At 38.6% G+C, this 16,992-nt stretch overlaps 1 protein-coding gene across 1 annotated transcript in view; it reads left to right on the forward strand.

Moving 5' to 3' along the window:
- LOC108665771 overlaps positions 1–16,992 on the forward strand; it is a 33,468-nt gene that overhangs the window by 13,471 nt on the left and 3,005 nt on the right. The window contains exons 19-46 of the mRNA XM_018152566.2: positions 167–261; positions 533–676; positions 1,066–1,179; positions 1,796–2,227; positions 2,681–2,713; positions 3,403–3,526; positions 4,480–4,593; positions 5,093–5,212; positions 5,654–5,770; positions 6,310–6,423; positions 6,932–7,095; positions 7,420–7,503; positions 7,802–7,915; positions 8,221–8,652; positions 8,909–8,938; positions 9,294–9,414; positions 9,773–9,886; positions 10,354–10,530; positions 10,938–11,056; positions 11,428–11,554; positions 12,167–12,376; positions 12,619–12,882; positions 13,203–13,376; positions 13,743–14,300; positions 14,597–14,776; positions 15,415–15,536; positions 15,872–16,004; positions 16,420–16,539. Of these exons, the coding sequence (XP_018008055.2) occupies positions 167–261; positions 533–676; positions 1,066–1,179; positions 1,796–2,227; positions 2,681–2,713; positions 3,403–3,526; positions 4,480–4,593; positions 5,093–5,212; positions 5,654–5,770; positions 6,310–6,423; positions 6,932–7,095; positions 7,420–7,503; positions 7,802–7,915; positions 8,221–8,652; positions 8,909–8,938; positions 9,294–9,414; positions 9,773–9,886; positions 10,354–10,530; positions 10,938–11,056; positions 11,428–11,554; positions 12,167–12,376; positions 12,619–12,882; positions 13,203–13,376; positions 13,743–14,300; positions 14,597–14,776; positions 15,415–15,536; positions 15,872–16,004; positions 16,420–16,539 (4,650 nt within the window). The remainder of the gene's footprint in view (positions 1–166; positions 262–532; positions 677–1,065; positions 1,180–1,795; positions 2,228–2,680; positions 2,714–3,402; positions 3,527–4,479; positions 4,594–5,092; positions 5,213–5,653; positions 5,771–6,309; positions 6,424–6,931; positions 7,096–7,419; positions 7,504–7,801; positions 7,916–8,220; positions 8,653–8,908; positions 8,939–9,293; positions 9,415–9,772; positions 9,887–10,353; positions 10,531–10,937; positions 11,057–11,427; positions 11,555–12,166; positions 12,377–12,618; positions 12,883–13,202; positions 13,377–13,742; positions 14,301–14,596; positions 14,777–15,414; positions 15,537–15,871; positions 16,005–16,419; positions 16,540–16,992) is intronic.

Here is a 16,992-nt window from a genome sequence, read left to right on the forward strand (position 1 = left end):
GTTGTCGCAATGAAATGTATCTTGTAAGACTAATTATTACATTTTCACGAATACCACAACTAAGAAGAAAAATGATCGAAGTATATCAAGTGCCTCTTTCATGAATATTTAAATATCGGGAAATTCGTTTCAAGGTAAAAATTTTGTATTGTTTACTGGCATGCAGGCGCAACGTGCCTGCTCGTGCCCGGCCTGAACCTTGTCACGTTCGCTGGCCAGACGCGCGCGTGGCAGTCGCTGTGCGCGTATACGCTACTCACCGTGCGTAATTTATGTTTGTATAATAACAAACTGTTTTTTAAAATGTTCCTTGTATTATTCTGATCAATTTATGTTTTATTCCTTAATAGTTGATTGCTTGAAGTCGTGTACAAAATTTTATTTAATCATGTTTAAAATGTCCCTGAAATTTTTATGATCAGTTTTCTGTTGTATTCCTTAATAGATGATTCAGGCGACATTGCTTATAGGATTGCGTGCAGTAACATTGTAATACTCCTATTTTAATGATAAAACTTTGTTTTGTGTACAGATTGAGGAAGTGAAGCTCTCGGTGACTACACAATTCGACGACTGTGCTATGAAATTCTTATCACCGCACATCAGTTGCGTCAAGACTGTTACCGTGGAGCAGCACGGCGACTTCAGCATTACCCTTTCTGGACATCAGCATGAAGTTTGTCATCAACTTAGCATTGTGATCCCTTGTTTAATAATACGTCAATTTATGAGGCCATTTACATAGCGACTGCTCTTCGATAGTTAGTTGCTATTCACTTAGGCTTCATTTCAATGACCAATTTTTATTCCTTTTTATTAACAACTCTACGGAAAAGTCTGATGTTTAACAACAAAAACCACGTATTAAGAATTAAAGTCTCAAGTAAAAATAATCTCATTACAAATGCTTGCGATGTCACCTTGATAAGCATACTGGAACAAACTGAGATTATCAAATAGAATTTTTACATCTATTGCCAATGTCTAATGAAATGAAAAACAAATTTAAAAGGTCTTCAATGTTACGCTAATTGCTAAAGTGCATGATGTGTAATGTTTGTGCAGTACAAATCAAAGGCAAATGTACAACGGGCAAGCACACAGCTGCAGTATCAGGGCACTGCAGCTGTGTGGGCAGTACAGGGAGGAATTAGAGTACTTACTGCCAACGGCGTTATGGTGAGTGCCACACAAGCAATGATCATTCCTCGTCAAGCTAATAATCCGTTCTTAATCATACAGATGTGTACAAAGTTATATTGTGCTCGTGGACAGATGATTTACTGAAAGCCTTATATTTCATGTCTCGGAATTTCGTCACTGTACAAAAATTGTACTAAATCAAGTTTTTAACAATGAGATTCCTGCTTCTATATTTAATTCTTATAGCAGCGATGTTTCAGTCCACTCAGGCCTGATGCGTCAAAATATTATAATTTGCATAGGTGGAGTCTCGGCTCGGGAGTGAATTAATGCTATATGCTTTAACTAATTAACTAATGTGTGTAATTAAGCTATGTGTGTAATTGCTTGTCTATTGAAGTGAAATGTGTGTAATTAATCTAATCTACTCGCACATTAATCTACTCACACATTATCTACTCACATTATCTACTCGCACATTATCTACTCACACATCTACTCGCACATTAATCTACTCACACATTAATCTACTCGCAAATTAATCTAATTGAAATGTGTGTAATTAAGCTATATGCTTCTATATTTAATTCTTATATCAGCGAGGTCCCAGTCCACTCAGGCTTGATGCGTCAAAATATTATAATTTGCACAGGTGGAGTCTCGGCTCGGAAGTGTCGTGTTGTGGGTGCCTATGCATCAGCAAGGGAAAGTTAATGGACTTTGTGGAGAGTTTGCAGCCAGTCGGGACCCCGCATCCCCTCTCACGAGAGAGACCCCTGCAAGTTATTACTCAATACTCTACCGTCAAAGCAACAACGTATCTTCGAATTTATTAAAACTACTAAACACGGACCAAATCGAAAATACTTACGAGCTTCGCAACACAACTGGGAATGCCAGTCTCGTAGCTACAGGTCCATCAGTGACGACCATCACAGGTGCGAAGGTCGTGTTTGAACACACCGAGATGGTCGAGAAGAATTCGCAACAGGAGAGCGTCGGCAATACCACTACCACCAATAGGGTGTTGGTGGCAACTGTGTTCACGGAACAGGCCTACCATGAAATCCTCGAGAAATGGAAGGTACCATCGACAAAATTGACTGTAAGATGACTAAATTAAGCTAACATCTACATATAATTGTTGACAATTTATTTGAAATGTCGGTATTTTGCATGATGAATGATTACTTCAGTATACAAGATCAGAAAGCAGCTTTGTTCGCTGTCTTAACTTCAGTAAGATATTTCCTACCGTAATTCTCGAGAAATAAACAGAACCGATGGCACAATTGACTGTCTAATTGACTATATGCTGTGTGGCTGCACGTTTCAAAAACTCATTTGAAATTCCAGTATTTTACAGGATTATTTTATTTAAACTAGTTCAGAGAGTACAGCTTTGTTTGCTCTGTTAACTTCTGTACTATAATTCGTTCAATACGACCACCATTTATAGGCAAGTTGTTCCAAGTAAATTCAAATCTTTTTCTGTAATGTGCGACGTTTTTTATTAATTATTTTTCATCCTCCGCAGGTGTCCGAATGCAAAGACCGACTCGAAATCTCCGTGAGTAAATTAATAATTATTCGCTTGTGTTTTAAAATGAATGTAACTAAATTAATGCAAACTATAAACGCCATGCACTCCAGGTTATGGTATTATTGAACGATGATGTATCGAAAAAAAAATTGAATTATTTCTAGGACTTAATGTTTTTTAAATGATGTGTTGAGAAATCTAGATCTGCATTGTCCGCAACTTTTATTTTCGTTTGCAGGCTGTAAGAGTGACAAGAATTTTCTTGTATTCATAATTACATCGATACATTAAGAAATGTTGCTTTCTTTCGCACTATTTTTTGAGTAACTATTATTTTGATATTTTCTTTTGAGCAGTTTTTTTTCTAATTTTTGTTCGTCTTTTCGCCATGACAATATTTCGTAAGTACCACTTCCTTATTACTAGTAGTATGAAGCACACGTATTTGAGACGTTATGATTGTACTGGACACTCAGAGAATTGAGTGAGTCTTTTTACGAATATAATAATATAAGATGCACTATTAACATTATATGGGTCATCCTGACCCGGTTTGGCCGAGCAAAAGGGCATATCAGTGCAATCTACTCGTGCTGCGGTTGCGAAAGCTTATCACAATTTGGACACTGTCTAATTTGTTTTTGTGAGTGTACGACACGTGCTTACAGAGCTCGAGCTTTACAGAGCTCGTGCTTTACAGAGCTCGTGCTTTACAGAGCTCATGCTCGCTGGTCTCGGTCAGAGGTGAGGTGCACGTCGAGACCTGCCTCGCTGTGCTGCAGAGTCTCGACCAGTCTCTGCTCTGCGACAACTTCCTGCCTCACCAGCAGTTCTGGGCTGGTCAGAATTATGATTTATTTGATAATAATACTATTAATATATTACTGTCGTACCACATTGCTACTACTGCTGCCCTACACTGATACATTGCCACTAATACAATGCTATTATACTAAGAGTATACTGCTGCAGTGATTCATAGTTTGTACCAGCACATTACTACTACTGGTATGCTTGTGCCACGCGTATTTACCTTCCACTGTATAGTTCGATTGATGAACCCTGATATATAGTTATTAAGGGCGATTATTGGATTTTCCTGTTATTTAATGTAACTTTATACGGTAAACATAATAGTACAAAAGTTTGATGACGTATAACCACTGCAATTCGAAGATATGTATATATCTGCGAGAAATTGGCCGAACTCGCGATGCATGTCCGGACACTTGATTTTTTATTTTATTTTGAATTTTAAGACTATCTTGAACGAATGAATGATATTTTTACCGAAAAAACTGTGAAATTTGTAGAAGTAAATAAGTGATGAAAATTACGATTCTCGATCTGCATCGTAATATAGCAATATGCATACGTTGTTTATATTTATGCTTTGCTTAGCCAGAACTAGAGTGACGGCTAATTCAATTAAGTATTCAAATTATTCATAAACTACACAAAATTTGATTCACATATGCTTTGAATAATGCCATTATTTTATTCTAATATGTACCTAGATTTCACTAACGTGAAAAAATACAACACCTACATTACTGGTGATAATATCTCTTCGAAGAATATTGAATACACTTACTTTGCTTGTGTTAATGCGTCCTCCTGGAATAGTGAATACACTTACTTTACTCGTGTTCAATATGTCTGCCTTGAATACAATCAATGCACTTACTTCACTTGTGTTGATCACTTTACTTTAGGTAAAGTGACTACTTTACTTTAAGTACTTTACTTACTGGTCATAATACGCGCTACTTGACTTGACACACCCCGCGCAGACGTGTGTCGGGATGTGTTGTGCGCGTGTGTCGAGGGGCTGCAGAAGAAGTGTCTCGAACACATCAGAGATGACGTCAGCTACCATGCGACAGCCGTGTGTACGGCCCTGCAAGGTCAGCTGCTGATAGTCGACAAGTCAGTGAGGTCAGCAGCTGGTAGCTGACAAGTCAGTGAGGTCAGCAGCTGGTAGCTGACAATAATTAAGTCAGCGAGTTCAGCAGCTGGTAGCTGACAAGTCAATGAGGTCAGCTGCTGATAGTCGACAAGTCAGTGAGGTCAGCAGCTGGTAGCTGACAAGTCAATGAGGTCAGCAGCTGGTAGCTGACAAGTCAGTGAGATCAGCTGCTGGTAACTGACAAGGCAGCGAGGTCAGCATCTGACAAATCCTATAACCAGTATCAGCTCTCTGGCAATTTGGTTATCAGTTAACGAGTGGTTTCTCTGGACAGATTTACTGGGAAAATTTTAAGCTTGAAATTAACATAATGATTCAAAAAAAAAAGCTCAGCGATCTCTGCAGCTCTGTAAACTTGTAGATCTTTTAGTGATAGTTACTCTCGCCAAAAATAATAGTTATTTATTATAGCTATAGCTTATTTTCCACAATTTCAGCGCCCGGTTGCCGCTGGGATGGCGTGGTGCAGCCTGAAGGGGTGCTGGGCTACCGTGCGTGTCACGAGTACGTGTGTCGCAACGGACGCTTCCTTCGCACGTCTCGCGTCCATCCATCGTGTAAAAATCTCGCAAATTATATATTTAGCGCAGTGAATTTTATTTTCTAAATACTCACCTATCCAGAACATGGATAGTTTTAATGTTAAAAACAGGAATCTGTCAAAAATGTGTTTCCTTAGCTTCCTGATGAAATCATTGATAAAAATCTACGGAATTTGCTAACATTATTTAATTACATTTATATTGTGAATAGAAATCCATTTTGTTCTCATTTTGAAAGTGTATTACAATTTATTTCTGACTCGTTTGATCTCTATTTTCGATTTGATAAAAACTTAGACTAAAAATTATGAGATCATTTAAAAAACTTTTAATTCGCATCTATATTATTATTTAATACTATACATATATTATTCTACATCTATTTATTATATATTTAATATATTTATATAATAATATATTCCATTTATATTTATCGGTATTAAAAATTGCATTTAGGCTGCGTGTTGTCAGCTGATGAGCTGCAGCTGCCAGACGCGCGATGGTTCTCAGGCTGCGCGGAGCAGCTCTGCGTCAACGGCAGCGTCGTCACCACCGGACTCCGTGACCCCAACTGTACGTTCACTCAGAGAAATGTGAGACTTTGTCCAAATAACGACGCACTTTTTGTCCTAGTGTGGGTCATGCTGGCCCCATTTGCTCGGGTAGACGTAAAGGACGTATGAATGCTACGGTCGCTCGCTGGTCGTGCTGTCTGCAAGGAAGTGTGTCGATATTTTGGTGTCGATATTTTTACCACATGAACCATTCATTTTTGTGTTTGTTCTTATTCTCCCTTTAATATTTAAATCGTTGCAGAAACGCGCGGTTCCACTGAAATCTATTTATCGAATAAAAATTCTAGAAAATTTTCGAGAAATTCGTGTTGATCAGTGAAAATATTAGGAACAAACTAACGATTAATAATTAATTTACCCATACTTCTTGGTTATATTTAATAGTTCTTACTGTTGGGCAAGAAACTTGTATTGCGTGTATTCTTCAGTACGTAATTTGTTAAGGCTTTTTTCTGGAATATCGAGCATCATGATTGTTTATTTAATTTTATTTGAAATTGTTTATTTATCTCAATATATGCGAGAGTGTGGTCGCAGGTTGTGAGTACGGCGGAGTGCAGTACGAGGCTGGCCAGATCCTGTCACAGCACTGCGCGCAACTGCAGTGTCGGCGCGGGGTTATAGCCCCAACTGGATATCTGCTAACTAACTGTAAGCCACTCTTGTGTACTGCAAGCAACTGCTTTATACTGTAAGACATGGTTGTGTACTATAAGCAACTGCTTTATTTTGTAAGACATGGTTGTGTACAGTAAGCAACTGCTCTATACTGTAACTGCTATATTCTGTAAGCAACTGCTGTATTCGATAAGCAACAGATCTATACTGTAAGCAATGTTGTTAACTATAAACAACTGCTGTATACTGTGGGCAACTGTTGCATACTGTAAGCAACTGCTCTATAACTCTGTATGTCTCAAAGCAACTGTCGTTCAACCATGCTTGTATGCCTAATAACTGTGCCTAATAACTTCAATCAAATGTGATTGAAGGTTTCACCGTTTCATTGAAGACATCACAATTAAGGTATTGTACCAGACGTACAGTACTGCACTCACTCCTTGCAGATTGTGTCAGACGTACCGTTTCATTGTGTCATTGAAGGCATCACAATCAAGGTATTGTACCAGACGTAAAGTACTACACTCACTCCTCGCAGGTTCTTGGTGCCAAGTGTACAGCAGCGGTCACATCCTCACGTTCAGCGGGCACGCGTACAACTGGCGAGTCAAGTGTAACTACTCCCTCACACAACTGGGTCCGTCGCTACAGCCGCCCGTGGGGGTGTTCGTGGAGCTCGAGTTTTGCCCGGCTCTCTTCCAGGTTTTTAATTATTTATTTATTTATTTTAGTTGGTTTGAAGACTTGTTGTGTCAAAAGTACTTCCCAGCCTGGTACCTGTCAAAGTCTCTTTTAGGTGAACCATACCAAACATGTTTGCTTCTGATTTTTGAGTATTAATCCACATACAAATTGAGTGATGGTTCTTAGAATATGGGCGGGTATTTTTGAAATTTTTTATAAATGTGGATGGAAAATTTCAATGCAAAGTCCTTGCAGATGAAGAATTCAGAAACAGAATATTTATTGACAGATTTTGATACACGTTATGAGAGGTGATATTAATTCTTGATATTACGATGCCAGGGCCACCCTGGATGCCTGGGCACTCTTTCGTTCCGAGACTCCGCAGACTTTACATTCGACGTCGGCAGGAAAGAAATTGGCTGGGTGAGCGGCTGTCGTGAATTTTAACATTTAGCATTTATGGAAATCTTCAGTTTCCGAATTTATTTACTTGAAAGCATCGCTCCGAATCAGGTATATGTCTTGCTATTGCATCAAATGTTGTGATGCAATATATTAAATAATATAAAATAAATTTCATCAAATGTTGTGATTTAATATATTATATAATATAAAAAATATTGCGTCAAATATTGTGTTATAATATATTATATAATATAATTATGTAATATATAATATAATCAAATCTTGTAACGCTTAACACATCACCATATGCCACCAGCTCACCGTAAACGGCCGTGACGTGCAACTAACCGACGACATCCACCACTTCGGTGGCAACCGAGCCTGGAGGCACGGCAGATCCACGCGCATCCTCGGCTCCTTTGGCATTTTCGTGAGTTAATTATTAGTTGCAGTTAAAAACCACACATGAAAACATATTTATCCTGAATAATGTTTATTTATAATTTACTGTGGGCATAGTGCGCGTCCACATTAGTGCAGATTCTAACTGTGAAGAAGTTTTTCAACATAAATATAGTGGATCGCTCAATTTTATCCTGTAGTGTTTATGACCTTTAATTTTGTTCAATGTTTAACGTATATGCTCATTAATATTCAGAGGCAACTTTCAAATGAAAGATTTCTACTCAATTCTCAAGAGTTTGCGTAAAATGATGAATTTCCTCGGTTGCTCAGGTGGAGTATGGCGGAGGTCACATTTTGGTGGGCGTTCCACATTCGGAGTTTAGCTCGCAACTTCACGGCCTCTGTGGGGACGTTCCAGATGCTCTTGTCCCCACGTTACCTCGAAGCTCCCCAGCTACCACCGCCAGCCTCACCACGTCCCCCAGCCTCAGTAGAATGCAAAGAAGTGTCGATGCAGAAGTACTTACATTTACGATGGAACCATCACCCACGCTCAGCCATGACGATACAAACGTGAATAATTTGACGGAAAACTTGTGTCACGTCAACGACAACGTGCGAAGAGTTGAACGTTCCAATGAAGTTCTTATGAATAATCCAAGCAACTCCACGAAGGACAAGAATTTGTACAGCACCAACGTTGTCTTTGAATCTCGCTCAGGCAAAACGAATAATTTCAATGCTTTCGTTGATTCGTGGAAGGTTCGTGAATGGATTTTCCGGGATATTGTACAAACAATGGAGAAAAAGCAGAAACTTTTTAGCGAGATATGAGTTGTTCTATTGGCTATTGCCAAACATATAAATTGCCTATTGTGCCTATAGAACGTGTAAATTGTTCTATTGCCAACGATTCATGTAAATGTTCATTATTATTTTACCATTTAATTGTCAAAGTTTATAGTGAAACTTTCCGAACTTATTCCACCACTTAATACCCTTATTTTTTCTCCCGCAGACAAGTGAATGTTTCCGCGGAATAAATGAGGTAAGTGGAATGAAGTCGTATTTTATCATATTAACTCCTAACATTAATTAACATTTATACTCTTTATTTTCAATCGAAAAACGAAAGTGTCTTCCTCACCGAGAATCTTCTCATGTTGAGTGATCGTGGTAAATTGAGAATCGTGGTTGCATCGGTAAAATATGATAGTTCGCGAAGATAGTAGAGGGTATTCTAAAAATTATATGAAGGTGTAGGTAATTTCGTCGTCACGCTTTGATAATCAGATATTATCCTGGCAATAGGGCCAGCACAGAATCGGAGGGATATTTTTGCCACGTTCATTTAATTAATGCTGAAAGCATTTCACTTGTGATTTAATAACACACATTAACAGGACCGTGAGCCGTGCTCTCTGAGAGCCGCTGGCAGCCTGAAGCTCCTCATGAAACAATGCAGCGACGCTTTGGGTGGCATCGCTGAGCCGCCTTCCCAGCAAATGATGCACATACATGCAGGTATTCTGTATTAATTGTGTGATTAACGTGCCAACAACCAGACTGATATGATGGAAATTTCAATCAAATGAAGATATTAATATCCTGGGGCCATATTTTCGAAATCTGCTAAAGTACAGGTAGTGTCCTAAGTGCACGTTGCAGCCTAAACTTGCATAAAAGAAAAACTTCTGCCTAATTATACTAATGTTGCAGCCTACGTACACTCTACACTGATATCTCGTCTTTGATTTGTGGTTTTGGCTTGAAAAGCCGTAGGTGATTGGCTGATGCTTCACGGTCTTAACTATTTTTCATAATACGGTTTCTGATTAAGATTTTCTTACATTCGGCATTATTTATTTTATTATGTGCGAAGCGAATTGCGCTGCGGACTTATGCGCATGCCTGGAAGGACGGGAGCGCATATGCCTGCGCGCCATCGTCGGCAACTTCGAGCGCATGGAACTGAGTCTGCACTTCGAGGCATATCGTTAGTGTGCATAATTTCAGTATAGAATCTAAATTTATCAAAAAATAAATCTCTCTGGGTAAACTTCAATTCTTGTGTAATGTTTTCAATATAATTTTATGAATAGTATTATAGTTTTTATATAGTATAGAACGGTAATAAAGTAATAGTTCAAATTAGATCAATTGCTAATGAAGCCGCGTTTTTTGCCACGTTGACTTAAAGGAATTTAGAATACGATCTATCGTATAATCAAGATAAATGAATTTGTTGTAAAGGTGACAGTACATAAACTTTTGTATACGAATATGGATATTCATTGGTTTGACCTGAATTATACTGTTCGAAGTTTTAGGATTAGATCAGTGACATGCGGGTTCGAGACTCCAGTAAGCTGTATGAATTGTGCTAGGTCTGGAATCTGCGTAGAGACTGATTCACCCTATTAAACACTTAATTAAACTATAATAATAAATGCATTACGACAGCTACGGCTGGCTGCCTTACTGGCTGGATCAAGCTGGATGCAGACTACTACTGCTTCTCTAACACGCACGAGCGAGCTTCCTGGAGAGACGCGGCCGCCTCCTGCCAGGCTCTGGGAGGCTCGTTGGCAACCCTCCACGACCCGCGGCAACACGTCCACTTCATACAAACTCTTACGGGTGCGCCCGAAAAACTTGCATCGTTTTTATTTTCAGGATTTTTGTCTATAAATTGAAATTTCATTAAAAAATTATTTATGACTGACTGGTGTTCTCTTAATCAAATATTTTTTATTGAAATTTATTTATGTATTTTCTGATTTTATTGAAATTTTATGAGCTTGTTTAAATTAAGTAGGGTATATTGATGGGAATTTTTGTTCAAACACAATTCCTTCAGTTTCTTTAGAACGCAGTTTCAACGGCGACGTAAAAATAACATGAGAAGAAACACGAACTTCCCGATTTATTCTTCATCGAACATTGGTAAATATAGGTAATTTTCTTGGCCTATTATTTTATGATTGTATAATGTATATTTGACTTTGATCTTGCGTAACTAAGCGCTTTCAACTCATGGTGGGCAGCGTTCGGTAACCAGTACTGGGTGGGGGCCACCAACAATCTGGTGGTTGATGACAATGAGGTGAAGTGGATCTGGAGCGACAGAGCGATCTACAAGGACGATTTTCTCATCACAAACAGGGTGAACCTCTTGAAGTTCATTAACAATTTTCGGGACCTTTGTAATGTTTAAAATTATTCCCGGGAACGTTTTGGGTGCAATAATATTCAGTTATGGGAATCTTATCAAGGGGAAAATTCGCATAAAAAACCGATGTTCTTGCATTTTTTAATTGAACCATATTTAAAAAGTGCATAGAATCGCTCTGAAAAAATAAGCATGATTATTTTAATTTAGTTCGAATGCGCTCGTACTTTTATTTCACAGTTAAAATAGTAAAGATATAATTCTGGCTCAACGATTGTTGACAAATTTACATTCTATGCTGAATTCAGTGGTTCACTTCGGTTTGAACTTAAATTTTTATGCTTCAAGTAAATATTTATTCACAGATTCGAGATGGGCGAGATATAGCAACTTGCCTAAGCTTGCAGTCCAACGGCAGTGTTATGGGAGTGCCCAAAATATGCCACGACAAATTGCAGTTCATTTGTCGCCGAACTTCTCTGCAGCCACATGGTATGTCCTACCAAATTGTACCTAACATATCGTGATTAAGCTGTGACGATTGCAATTTTACGTCACAAGTATTAAGAGTCAGTGATATTTATGTTACTTTCTCTAGGCTATTTTGTATACTTTGTTTATCCATTAAACACTTACAGCTTTCATTCACTTATCTAACCCATCAATCCATTCGTCCATTCTTGTTTGTGCTCTCAATGAACAATTTTCTCATTACTCAATTTTCTCATTCTCATTGCTCATTTCTCAATTTGAATAAATAAGCGAAACCTGCACCAATGAACCCATTCTACTCAACTGCAGTAAAGTTCCGACAATTACTATAAGATTACTCCCAAATTTTCCAGGAATAAATATATAACGAATTTCCGCCATTTCTTTGATCTTGGATTCCTGGGGTCTGATCAGAACCACAAATTAAGAAGCAAAGAAAAATGAAATAAAAGTTACTATATCATTATTTTTTCTTGGTAAATTTGCGATGGTGACAATCAAATGATCTTCGTACTCTTCAAAAGCATTACTATAATTAGGTACAAGGGTGCCTACAAATGCAGATTTTATTGATTTCACCTCATATCTCTTTAAATTATATTTGAACTTCAGACAATGTAAACCCCCCTTCATCGGACGCCTGTCCGGCCGGGTTCTACTACATCGCTGGCAGCTGCTACCTCGTGTCGGGCGTAGCCACGACCTGGCGTACGGCGCACGACGCCTGCAGCCTTGCCTCTCCAGGCGCTGCGCTCGCCTCCTTCACAGACCAGGCGCACTGGGACTACTTCAGAGAGTATCTCAGCTCATGGCGATTCAGTGGTATGTTTTATTCATATTCATTTTAGCTCATATTCAAGTCCTGCAATTAGTTTTAGAATCAAGTTCTGTTTTACTTACATAAATTACTTTTTCGGCCAAACCTCTCACCTTGTTTGCCGTTGTTTTCGAAATAAAATCATATTCACCTGAACACACTCGTTAATAACAAGAATCATTCCAATTCATGTTAATTCCATCGCTACGACACAAATTTGATTCATTCTCCGTTTGTTTTATTGTAGGATCAACAAGTCTGTGGGTGTCGCTCAGTCGGTCAGTCACAAGTATGGGGAAGTTCTCATGGGTTTGGAGGGGCAGTGAGCTCGTCAGCCCCTGGATATGGGGACCTAGTGTCACCTTCCCCGACGAATACGAATGTGGGGCTCTGGACAGCGACGTGGAATTCAAGGCTGTTCCTTTAGCTTGCTCTTCCTCGAATCGTTTCCTGTGTCAAGCCAAGCCATCGGTCTCTCTGGAGCCACTACAACCACCGCATGCTCGTTCAGGTCCGATTAAAAAAAATTCGCTTTGAAAGTCGAAACCAAGTTTGAAACCAATGTCTCGAAACAGTGCTCGTTTATGAGAAAAATTATTCCCGAGTAATGATTTGCGAAAATATCTGAAAAAATAGCTAATTCTACATTTTTTTCTTTGTCTATCACATGTTCTTGCCAGATGAATAACGCTAACCTACAACTTCTAAACGGAATTAATTGATATGGGCATTGTAATCACTCATATGATCCAATGTATGAATTCATTTAGAACTCATTTTGCTTCAATAAATTCAACCATTACAATGTGCTAATCGGCCCAACACCTACAGAAGGAGGACCCTGTTCTTCAGGATGGACACTCAGCAACAGCAGCGGCTGTCTGTTCATATCGTCCGCGGTGACGGACTGGTACAGCGCTCGGTCCGTCTGCCGGGCTTACGGTGGACAGCTTCTAAACGCCCCTGACCATCGTGTGTGGCTGTCCATTGCTCGGGAGCTCAGAGGTGTGTTGTGTTCAAAAATAATTATGAAACCAATGTACAATAATGTGAATATCATGTGTCAAATCATACAAAAAAAAAACGCAACCTGAAAGAATTGCTGTTGTCCAATTTTCCTGTGCATGTTTTTCACAACTGAATTATTTGCAGTTAATGCATGAATTAAATGTGCATCATGATTGTACTGTCTTACTTTCTTTCGATCGTGTATCACAGTAAATGCTTACTCCATATGATAAAACATTAAACCCTATATCTTAATTATTATTCTTTCGTTGCAATCAATATCCTTATGACCTATGCCATATTATTTGAGGACCACAGCCTCGCGCCAACATTCATATCATTAAGTACTTGATTCAATTTCAGAGCGTGATGCTAGTCGTAATAACTCAGACTCTTCACATCCTGGGTTCTGGGTGAGTGCTAGTGACTCAGAATACTCGTGGCCCCGACAATGGCTTTGGGAAACACGCCACGCCGTTCAACAGGAATTTCTGAAGACTAATTCTTCATCTGTTATCCCATCACATGCCAATTCAACTCTAACGACGACTGCAAGGACCAGCATAACGACCTATCAAATGAAATTGCGTTCGCTAGAAACCTCGCGTTATCGAACTTATTATTCACAGAAAAGGTTGAATGTTCCACGAAATTACTTCAGGTTTACCACAAACGTGAATGGAAGTATCAAGTCAAAACACTTAATCCTCTCTAGTGAATCGTTCTCCACGTCCATGAAGTGGTCGTCGTACACGTCTGCTTTAACTGTGAAAGGAAAAGAAGCATCAGTTCGCGTGCCTTTTGCAGACCAAGTACTGAAGGCGAACTGTCTGTACGCCGAAGCTCGTCTTGGTTACGATAGTCGCATCGCTTCCTGTTTAACAGAGAAAGCTTTCCTTTGCCAGAAGGAAGAACAGAAGCGTAAGTTGAATTTACCGAGTTAAAATTATCCAGAACTTCTACTGTATAGCTATACTTTCTCTCGAATTATTTCCATTCTTCTGCTAACATTTTTGACTAGGTCGTCTCATTCACTGCGTGTGCAATTTAGCAGCGTATAATTGTTTTCGACGAAGAGTGTAATTTATTGAAGGTAACGTTTGATTATTCGTCATTGCATCGTAAATGCAATAAATATTTGATAACAATAGACGAGCATGCATGCTTAGCAAAGTGTATCGTTCTCGAGGTATAACATGAATCCTTTTCATATCTAGGGCCGTGTAAGGACGGATTCTTCGCGTTCGGCGACGTTTGTGTTCAGGCGTCTTCATCGAGCGCCTCGTGGCTGGCGGCGTCCCGTCAATGTGAAGCGCAGGGCGCGACGCTTGCCGTCTTCCAGGACCTGAAAATGTGGGCTGACTTTGCTCGATACATCGAACAAGCTTCCACTCACTGTGAGTTGCGTCATGACAGTGCGTTAGTTTTGAATGCAAGGTAATTATGGTACAAATTTTGTTATCCTTTCATATCATGTTTAATGATAAATGGTATTCCCTTCTATTTCGCAGTCCCTTAAACAGGTTTAATGAGATCTGGAATACATTTAGATATTTTTCGTCCGGGATTATTTCTTCTTGAGCTTCTTAATAAATCAGATACGAAAAATGAAACGATTAGCAAGCCCCGACTGATATTAGCCTTCATAGATTGTAGGTTGGCAATTTTAGTTCGACCAGGCGGCAACTATATACGTGTATATTTTTTCGGCGATTTTTGGATCCTTTATTTACTTTTCACTTTGCGAGCGAATTTTCCCCTCAATTCCCCCTTCCATTGCCTATTTTATACGTTTGCTTACCATTACTTAATTTACAATTGGAAATTTTAATCATACTTGTCATTCGTATACATAACAACCATTTACCGACTATATTCGGGTTCTTCACGCTTACGACTACGAATGCAATACACTCCAACATTAATCACACTTACTGATATGAACACAATATGCATACAATATATTTCTCCATACTGTTTTATAAAGTAGCAAGGTTGCAGTTTTAATCGTATTGACTGTTATTTTTGTTATTAGTACAAAGGCGCTTTTGGGTGGGCGCCAGTGACCGGGGCAACGGCTCCCGAGGTTACGTCTGGACCGACGGCAGCAACATCCAGCCCACACTTTGGCACGAGCTCGAATTTTACGCCACTGATGTACGGCTTCTATGTATACGATAATTTCTCTCATCATCTTGATATCTATGGTTGCTTTACATAGAAAATTTCAATATCCTACCCAATATCTTTGCTCTTATTTATTACAATCGTTTCCTCGTTCATAGGTCCCTTCGTATGTAACTTATTCTCGAAGTTCGGTTGTACCATACGTCACGATAATAACAATAACAATAATAATAATGACAATAATAAAATGAATACCGGTAATTATAATAATAATAATCGTAAAAGATAATGAGTTATTGTAGTTTTCTATGAACCAGTTCATTTCATTAGTATTATGTTTTTCATTCATCGCGTTGCGTGAGCAGATTCCAGGAGCCTCCTCCTCGCGCTGCGTATACGCTGACGGGGCAGAACATCTGACGCTGCGCTCCGTCCCCTGCAGCGCCGCCATGTGGTTCCTCTGCTTCATGCGCGCCGGTGCTACTCAAGACCCTGCAGGTAAAACGGCTTTTAAATTTTTAGTTTAAAGTATTTAAAGTATTAAAGTTTTTATTAATTTTAAATTTATTTATTCAAATATTAATATTGATCTGTCAACGAATGGAGATTTATTACAATAACACAATCGAAAATGAGAGTAGACATTTATCTATGCATATAAAACTTGTTTTATTAGCAAAATCAAAATCAAAATTTGTGTTATAGTAGAGGAGAAATTTATGTTTTCTACTAATTTTTGGACATTTAAAATTTTTCACGTAATTAATTAATCATTTCCACGTAGTTTATTTTACGAAATCAATTCCTCTCCTTTGGCGGTTTAATTCCGCTCAAAAATTGATTAAGATCGCTTCAATAGGTGCTGTGTCTGAACATTCAACGAATGCAAACTTATTCATGCCTCATAATCTAGGAGGCCCAAAGGTCGAAAACAAAATCAAAAGAGCAGCGCGTGAAGCTCCTTCGCCTCCTCCAGGCGGAGCGCCTCTGGACACAGTGTCCCCAGCGTCGTCCTACGCGGCACCGGAAACTTGTAATTAATAAGCAATTGTTAATTATAATAATTAAAAGCAATTATTAATCATGATAAGTAATACTTGTAATTATATTAATAGGAATGTAAAAGTGGTTCACGTTATTCATGGTTTTGACGTAACTGATATGCAAATTAGATAACGATTAATTTAATAAGTTGCTGAGAGTTTTACCCCTACTATCGGTGAGGCTTGACAGTTTTTGGTTCAAAAACGCAAATAAATTTGACGAATTATTTGAGTTTGTGAGGATTAGGAAATTTGTTGCACTGTGAAATTTCACCGATAATAATAAATAATAGTCTTATCCGAACAGTCTTTCAATTCTTCAAATCATGATATCTGATATTGGTTCCATAGAAAGATACAATTTTAATGTAATTAAATAGTTTGATGTACATGTTTGAATAGGACAGATTTCCTCAATGAATTAGTGTGCTTTTTTTCAGCAA

This window comes from Hyalella azteca, unplaced genomic scaffold (assembly GCF_000764305.2).
Source record: "Hyalella azteca isolate HAZT.00-mixed unplaced genomic scaffold, Hazt_2.0.2 contig7076, whole genome shotgun sequence".
NCBI lineage: Eukaryota > Metazoa > Arthropoda > Malacostraca > Amphipoda > Hyalellidae > Hyalella > Hyalella azteca.